General features: G+C 42.7%; 1 protein-coding gene across 2 annotated transcripts in view; it reads right to left on the bottom strand.

The window, feature by feature from the left end:
• MAPK11 (mitogen-activated protein kinase 11) overlaps window positions 1-8,073 on the bottom strand; it is a 60,109-nt gene extending 52,036 nt beyond the window's left edge. For both annotated transcript variants that reach the window (XM_042467383.1, XM_042467384.1), the window contains exon 1: window positions 7,836-8,073. In XM_042467383.1, the coding sequence (XP_042323317.1) occupies window positions 7,836-7,978 (143 nt within the window). In that variant the 5' untranslated portion in view covers window positions 7,979-8,073. The remainder of the gene's footprint in view (window positions 1-7,835) is intronic.
• Window positions 8,074-8,952: the final 879 nt, after the last annotated feature.

Genomic DNA, 8,952 nt, shown 5'->3' with positions numbered 1-8,952 from the left:
CCCTTCTCCCAAATTTGGGGCCCTGGGCGGTTTACAATATTAAAAAAAACAATACAATCAAAACATACAAAAATAGTACATTAAAACAGAATTAAATTACTACAATATTAAAACAAATTGCATGTTAAAATATCAAACACAGATTAAAAAGATAAAAAATACTAGATTTAAACTGAGTTTCACTTTCCATTTGGAGCACTCTAAACAATGTAGGATATGTATAAAATGACAGAATAACAAACATCAATTAAAAACGAAAAGCCCAACAGCATAATAGCAATTTATAAAAAATATGAAACAGCAATTTGTTCTACAGAACCAAACTCTGAATTATGTGTATTGATACCTATATCATATGATGTGAACCAGAAAAGGTCTGCTCTGAGAAATATTTATGTCAGTAAGTTGTATTCCTCTGTATAGCAGAGATTTAATTCCTTTTCTATTGTATTTGGTGACAAGTTTTTATGACCATAAATTATTCCAGTCAATTATACCTCGGTATTGAATGCCCTTTTTTGGACTACATATCCTGGAATCTCTCTGTCAGCCAAGATGGTTGAGGAATTCCAGTAGTTGTAGTCCTGAAAAAACTTTCCAAGCTTTGATCTTTGCCAACTTATAGCAATACTGCATTATAAGGTTATAGAGCTATTATTCCACTTTTACTGCTACAGTTTCCTCCTGTGGCATTCTAAGGCAGGGGTAGGCAACTTTTTTGAGCAGGGGGCCGGGTTGCTGTCCCTCAGACAACTGGGGGGTCGAAGCCAAAAAATAAATAATTAAATAATTTTTCAAATAAATAAATAAATAAATAAATTGGAACAAATGTAGGACAAAATTTTCAAATGGAGGACACTTTTATAAAATATGGAGGACACTCTAAAAATTTGCTGATTTTTAAAAAAATGTTAATATAAATGCATGTTTTGGAGGCTTCTATAGACTATTGCCCCCCTTGCCTGCCGCTTGCCCCCTTTTGCCCGCCTCCTCCTGATAGGCCAAAGGCCCCAGGCCCTCACGCGAGAGGACAAAGGCTCCAGCAGCAATCGGCAGCAGGACCGGGCTGGGGCCAGTCCCAAGGCCTTGCCGGCCGCATCCGGCCCGCGGGCCACAGGTTGCCTACCCCTGTTCTAAGGTTTGTAGTTCAGTGAGACCTAAGAGCTCTCTGGTTGAGAATTCCAAATCTCCCTCCATGAACTGCAAATCCCAGGATTCTATAGGAGGCAGACCTAGAAGTAAAAGTGGACAATGGCACTGTAACATTCTCAAAGTCCTTCAAAACTAAAAATATCTGCCAAACAATAATAATTTTAGACAACACGTCTGATCTAGGATTAAAATAATAATCTGCTTTAATGAACCTAGAGTTTATTTATTATTTAGATAAGACTTTTGGCTGAGAGATTATAACTCGGTGGAAAAAAACAGAATACAGCTATGAAAGAGAACTGTGACTTTCCTGTTCTGTTCTACATACACAGTTTGTTATCCCCAAACCAGTATTATTTCAACTGAGATCTTTGTTCTGCTGTCTTTAGTCTTAAGTCAACAGTCCCATTAACCAGTTTGCCAAGAGACACATAGCTTATACATCCACACATTGTTGTATTAAAGAGAGCAAAATAACCAAGACCAGAAGATACAAACCCAAAGCCTCAACTTTTCTGAGAAAGACATTATCAATTAGATCTAAAACAGTCTTGAATTTAATTCTCAGTATTGGCATATTGCTACATTTCCTTCTCAGAAACCTAATTTTATTTCTCATTCACACAATGACTCTGCAAAATCACTGGCATTGTTACAACATCACTGAGCACAAAGTGGTTGTTGGGGGGGGGGGGGAATCAATGTTTTGACAGATGGACATTTTGAAAAACATACACTCATTTCTTTCCTAAGTTTGAGGGCTTGTTTTTCCCACGGTATTGTTTGAAATACCATACAGTAGAACAACATGAATTCATCTTATATAATAGTAAAACAGAAATAGTCAAAGAACTCCCATAGCTAAGATCAAACACTGATCAGAGTGAAGATTCCACTCAAGAAATCAGAAGACGACTAGGACTGGGAAGGGCAGCTATGAAAGAACTAGACAAGATCCAAAAGTGCAAAGACATAACACTGAATACTAGAGTTAGGAAGTTCAGGCCATTGTATTCCCTAACATCACGTACAGATGTGAAAGCTGGACCGTAAAGAAAGCAGATAGAAAGAAAATCAACTCATTTGAGATGTGATGTTGGAGAAGGATGATGAAGATCCCAGGACAGCCAAAAAAATGAACAATTGGGTCCCAAAACAGATAAAGGCTGAACTCTCCCTGGAAGCTAGGATGACTAAATTGAGATTGTCATACTTTGGACACACCATGAGAAAGCAAGACTCATTAGAAAAGGCAATGATGCTAGGGAAAGTGGAAGACAGCAAAAAGAGAGAAAGACTGCAAGCCAGATGGGGAGACTCCATCAGGGAGACCATGGGCCTGAGCCTGCAGGGCCAGAGCCGGGAGGTAGAGGACAGGGAGTCTTGGAGATGCGTCATCCACAGGGTCGACATGACCTGAGGGCAGCTAACAACATCAACAACAACATTGTGTGAAATGATGCATCATACAATACATTCAACTTTTTGGATCTTCAAACCCATGAGTCCCATTGCTTATTTATGTGAGGCACACTGAGTAGGATTCAGATTGTGGGTTGTTTTTTTTAACCCATCACATGGTGGCCACCTCACACAAATGATTTATCTAATATACAACAGACTCCAGTGACCCCAATGATTTGCATTGGAAGAATCCTGTATGCAACAAAAAAAACCAGAAAGCATCCAGGTTTACACCAAAATTGCACCACGAGGTCTCAATAAAAGTCAGCATGTAATGACTGTATCTGCTTGAGTAATACCAGCAACATTTAAAACACTTGGTGTTTAGACAACATGTCTCAAGTACTACAATCACTTTGCAATAATGTTTATAGCAGTCAGAAGAAAAAGCAAGATGTGACTTGATGAATCAGACTACCAAGAGCTTTGTTTTGTTTTTTGGACTACATCTCCCTGAATCCTCTGCCAGTGTGGCCACTGGCCATGTTGGCTGGGAGATTCAGGGAGCTTGCAATCCAAAATGTAACTTTCCAAGATCTGAACACACATTATGCATACACTTCTTCCTCCTTTTATGCATCTGGCATCTGCTACACTGCCCCTCAACATAGAGGCTCCATTAGGTTATCTGTGTACGAGTTGCGTACGAGACACATAACCTATCTTCCTTTTGTCCTTATGCTGTTAAGATTGATCCCTTCCAGCAGGCCTTTCCAGACCAGGTTAGATCCATTAGACTTGCCTCCCCCCTCTAATGATGCGTCTATTGTTCCGATATCAAAATTGATTGACACCATCCCCCCATCCCCCCCTCATTTCTTGCGCTAATCTGCCCAAAATTTTAGTGAATTCTTATTGGACAGTTTTAAATCTGGATGTTTAATCTCTTTTTATGGGTTGATCACTGTTTTTATGAGGGGGGGGGGGAGGGTTGGAGTTTTGGGATTTTTAATTTTTTTAATTGTAATTTCTAATTGTTTGATGTTTTAATTATACTGTTGGAATCCGCTTTGATTCCTTTGTGAAAAAGCGGAATACAAATAAATATTATTACAGTATTATTATTATTATTATTATTATTATTATTATTATTATTCCCCCTTGAAACTCAGGGGTGGGGGCATATGTGGCCATCCAGATGTTGGACTGCATCAACCACCAGGACATCTTCAAAAAGAGGCTGGACAGCTCTCTGCTGGGAAGGCTTTAGCTGGAGAGCCTGCATTGAGCAGGGGTTAGTACGGATGGCCCACAAGGCCCCTTCCAACTCTATGGTTTTATGATTTTATTGTACAAAATTACCTTCAGGCTATTGTATAAGGTGTATATGAATTTTGTGTTTCAACTTGGGTCTCATTTCCAAGATATCTCATTATGTACATATATGCAAATACAGTTATTCCAAAATAAATTAAAAAAACCCAAAACACTTCTTATACGTAACACATATGCATATTTTTAATAATTTCGGTGCATGAAACAAAGCTGTACACTGAACGATCAGAAAGCAAAGGTGTCACTAACTCAGCCATCCATGTGGACAATTTTGGATTTTGGAATATTTCAGATTTTGGAATTATGGATAAGGCAGACTGAACCTGTATTTAGCATCCTCTGCTCACATGACTATCTCTGATCAGCCTTACTTCCAAATCATGCCTGAAAGTGTTAAGTAGGACCTGTCTCAATACAAATGCTTAGTTGGTTCCTATCTTGATTTTCTTACACTGAGAAAACTCACCCTGTAATCCCAACCTCTATTTCCTATTGACTCACTTGTTTTGTCATATAACTCTGTATATGATGACAGTTATTTATACATTCTTTTAAGTAATCTATTGTTTTTCCTCAGCATATTTTATACTTTTCTTCCACAGAATCCGAAAAATAACAGTTATTTTTTCTAGGTCAAAACTAATCCAATTACCGTCTGGACCCAAAACTTGGCTTAGTTTTCACAGTTAAGACTCCTGCATCATATGTGTGCAGACCATGACCAAGGACTAAATAACATAAATACTGATAATTTTTTTCCCTGGCTCTTACAATACACAGAGGCAGCCCAGGACTACCCCACATTTGCAACAATGAGATGAGTAAATGGAAAAGGAGAAATGTATTTCAAACAAAGGAGGTTTTATTATACAGGGTGACGAGACACCCTCCTTTTCCTGGACATGTCCTACATTACAACCTTCTGTCCAGGAGAAATTCCAAAATGTTCTCCATTTGGCGCATGACCAAGAAGCACGAATTTGCATTTATGTGAGTGGTTTTACCTTTCATTTGGTACTGTACTACATTTTCTTGAATGACCTACACTTTCTGGTGCCTTGTCCTCTTTGCGGTTGGGGTTTCTAGTCACCTTGTTTATTCCATCACCATCCAAACTTTTTGAAGGCGCTCAGAGGTGGCTGTGGGAATGCTGGGCAGGACTGGAACTCTTATATTTTGCTCCTCTGCAGTGACCATAAGGTTCAGTGTCTTCACTTCAACCGCCTCCAGTCACACAAAGTGCCAAAGGAACACTTTAGACTTGACCACAATAGCTGGGAGAATAATAGCCTCACCCTGCCAAAGTCCCATTCATGGGCTCAGTTCAGTGCCGAGAGAGAAGGTCTTTAAAAATAGTCTGGGGAAACCTCTTTCAGTAGCTGGCACAGACCCGGGGTTACCCTTAGCAACCCATGAGGAATTCCAGGCTGAATGGCATTGAGAGGGCAGCTCAGCTCTGTAGTCTCTGTTGACAACTTCAGTGGGGGCTGGGGAGATATACGGACACAAAACCTTCTGACAGAGATCGCGGGGCAATAGGTCAACACACATACCCTGCGTGGGGAGAGATGGTGTCCTTTATACTCTGCACATTTCGCCCAGCTGTCCACAAATGTACAGAGATTGTGGGCACACATACACTCTTCATGCCCAAATCACAGGACCCAAAAACAAACAAAAAAGAAAGAAATAATTATCCATGCAATATGTGCATTTTAATAGGATGAAAGCAACCAAGAGTCTGGTTGAAAGACTAGTCCATTTAAGGCCTAAGCTTTCATGGACCACAGTCTACCTCACCAGGTGCAATGTTCTTCTTATTAGTGAATCACCTTCTGTGTTGACCACCTTCTCCACACTGAAAATCTTATTAACCACCCCAGAAATAATAATCTATATCAAGGATGGGAATTGTGCAGATAACCCTTGATCAAAGGATGATCAATTATGGACATAATCCCCGACAGACACTATGGTCTAAAACCAATGGTTAGTCCCAAGGAGAGCAGACCCATTGAATTACTGGTGACCTGCTAAGTCAACATTTGATCAAACTATTCTTTCCATGGATCTTCTCTGGTTCAAATAAACAACAAAATTCAGGCCCGAGTCACACACACTCTTTCAGTTCTCCTGGCCTACTAATGCATCCAGATATGTCCCACATACATTACATGCAGATTGTGTTTCATATCAGGATACTACTGAAAGCAGGGCTATACCACTCTAGGTTGCTGCCACACTGCAGAATTAATGCAGTTTGACATCACTTTAACTGTCATGGCTCCATCCTATGGAATCCAGGGATTTGTAGTTTGTTGTGGTTCCAGAGCTCTCTGACAGAGAAAGATACAATATCTTACAAAATTACCAATAACAGGATCCCACAGCTTTGAGCCATAGCAGTTAAAGCGGTGTCAAAGTGCACTGATTCTTCAGTGTAGATGCAGCCTCCAAGGCACAGAGTATCTAAGCCCATAGAGTAATGCCACAGCACTAAGTAATGCCACAGCATTGAGCCATGGCCATTAAAGTGGTGCCAAAGTACATTGATTCTCCTGTATAGATGCAGTCTCCAAAGCATACTTCTAGGCACATAGAGGATACACACATGTATGTATGCCTAAGCCTACACACTACCTCTCAAGTGTGTATTCTCCACAGACAGTGTCTGGGGCTGATAACAATGCAGCCACCAAGGAGCAAGAGGACCCAGCCATTCAAGGGACCTTATCACATGTAGGTCCTCTGTGCTTCTATCCCAAAAATGTTAAAGTGGTGGCATCCCAGAAAAGCAATCCCTAGGAAAATGTAGGCCATGACCACGCAAAAGCTCCAAACATCCCTAGAACTCTCAAACCCATGCTTCTTAGTCTTGCTCCAAAAATGGAGCATCCTACAATGGAGCATCCCACTAACATCTCCAACTGTTTTTCTCCTGGTGAGGAAGCCAGTGGCACTTCAAAAGCTTGCAACAAGTATACTGCGCGTTTTGGCTGGCCAATAAAGGTGGTCACTTTTGGGGTGGATTTTTGTGGGGATTTGCTAAATGGTCAATACAAAATGGAGGTCACTTTCAAAGTCCCTCCTGGACAGAAGGTGGAAATGTAGGGCAGGTCCCAGAAAAGGAGGACGTGGGGTCTCCCAAGGAGGCTCTGGGTCACACTGGGAGCTCCCCTGAGACCCCCAACCTGGGGCTTTAGTGTCCCTTCCCTCACAGGGCTTTTCTCAGGGAAGAGGGGCGCCTTTGCTCCCAGGAAGGAGTGTATGTTGTGTGTGTGTGTGTTTTGTGTGTGTGTGTGCCTAGGGGCGCGCCTCTATTGTGTTGTTGTGGCTGCTGTTGTTGTTATTTTGCGGCCTCCTTTGCTTTCCAGCAGTTGGGGGAAAGCACAGCCCAGGAGGCCTAGCCACGAACAAGGAAAGGCCCGGAAAAGAAGGAGAAGAGGAGAAGAGAACCTGGCAGATGGGGCCTTGGCGTTTCCTGGCATCTTGGGATGCCAAGAGCTGCACCTGTCCTCTCCTTTCTTTCTTCCTTCCTTCCTCTCTTCCTTCCCTGGCCTCCCTTTCTTTCTTTTCTTCTTTCTTTCTTTCTTTCTTTCCTCCCTTCGTTCCCTGGGCTCTCCTTCCTTCCTTCCTGCTTCCTTTCTTTCCTGGGGTCCCCTTCCTTCCTTCCTTCCTTCCTTCCCTGGGCACCCCTCCTTTCCCTTTCCTTCCTTCCTTCTCTTTCTTTCTTTCTTTCCCTAGGCTTCCTTTCCTTCCTTCCTTCCTTCCCTGGGCACCCCTCCTTTCCCTTTCTTTCTTTCTTTCTTTCTTTCCCTAGGCTTTCCTTCCTTCCTTCCTTCCTTCTTTCCTTCCCTGGGTTCCTTTTCCTTCCTTCCTCCCTCCCTCCCTCCTTTATTTCCTCCCTCCCTTCCCTGCCTGCCTGCCTTCCCGTTCCCACCTACCAGACGGAGCCATAGGCGCCGGAGCCCACCGGGGTGAGGTGCTGATAGCGCTGGGGGACCTCCCACACCGTCTTGTTCAGCTCTTGCTTGTAGAAGCTGCTGCTGCTACTGCCGCCGCCGCCGCCGCCGCCTCGGGCAGACATTGTCCTCCGGCGGCGGCCCTGGAGAGGAAGGAGCAGAGAGACCCGGGGAAGTGCAGCTGGGAGGAGGGAGGAAGAGAGAGGCAGGCAGCCCCGGAGAAGAGCAGGAGGAGGAGGGACCCAGGGAAAGGGAGGAGGAGGAAAGGGAGGGGAGGAGGAGGGATGGAGGAGGAGGAGGAGGAGGAGGATGGAGAGGGGAAGGGTGGCCAGGTGTCCTCCACCCAAAGGAGGACCCAATGGAGGACACGAGCAAAGGAAAGCTCGAAACACCCCTAGACATGTCAAGGCCTGCCTCTTAGTCAGGATCAAAATGGAGGGCATTGATGAATGTAGCAGAGCCCTGACCAAAATCAAAGCTCAGGACACCCCTAAAGGCATTCTTCTAAGTTTGGCTCAAAATGGAGGCCATTGAAGAAGGAGATAAAAAAAAATGTGGGGACCTGACCAAAGAAAAGGTCAAAAGCATTCCTGGAAATGCAAGTCCATGCTTCTTAGGCTCAAAATGGGGCACATTCAAGGATAATGTAAAGACCTGACCAATAGAAGCTAGAAAATGTAAAAGCCTGCTTCTTAGGCTCAAATTGGAGGGCATTGATAATATTTATTTTTAGCCCACCTGTCCCTGCGGATCAAGGCAGGTTACAATAAAAGACTGTAAAATACATAATACAATAAATCATAAAAACTATCACAATCCTCCAACCTACCACCGACATAAAAATATAACACTTAACTTACAAATTCAAGAATAAAGCAAATTACAAATTCAAATTAGTTAAAACAGTTTTAAAAAAATAGCTATGGGCAGATGGGTGGTCTTTTAAGTGGCACTGAAGAAGAATGTAGGGACCTGGCCAAACTAAAGCTCATAACACTCATAGTAATGTAAAGGCATTCTTCTTAGTGTGGCTCAAAATGGAGGACACTGAAGAAAAAAATGTAGAGACCTGACCAAACAAAAGGCCAGAACATTCCTG

The sequence above is a fragment of the Sceloporus undulatus genome, chromosome 5 (genome assembly GCF_019175285.1).
Source record: "Sceloporus undulatus isolate JIND9_A2432 ecotype Alabama chromosome 5, SceUnd_v1.1, whole genome shotgun sequence".
In the NCBI taxonomy this organism is placed as follows: Eukaryota; Metazoa; Chordata; class Lepidosauria; order Squamata; family Phrynosomatidae; genus Sceloporus; species Sceloporus undulatus.
Note: the sequence above shows the minus strand (reverse complement) of the source record. Positions and strands in the feature narration are given on the sequence as shown.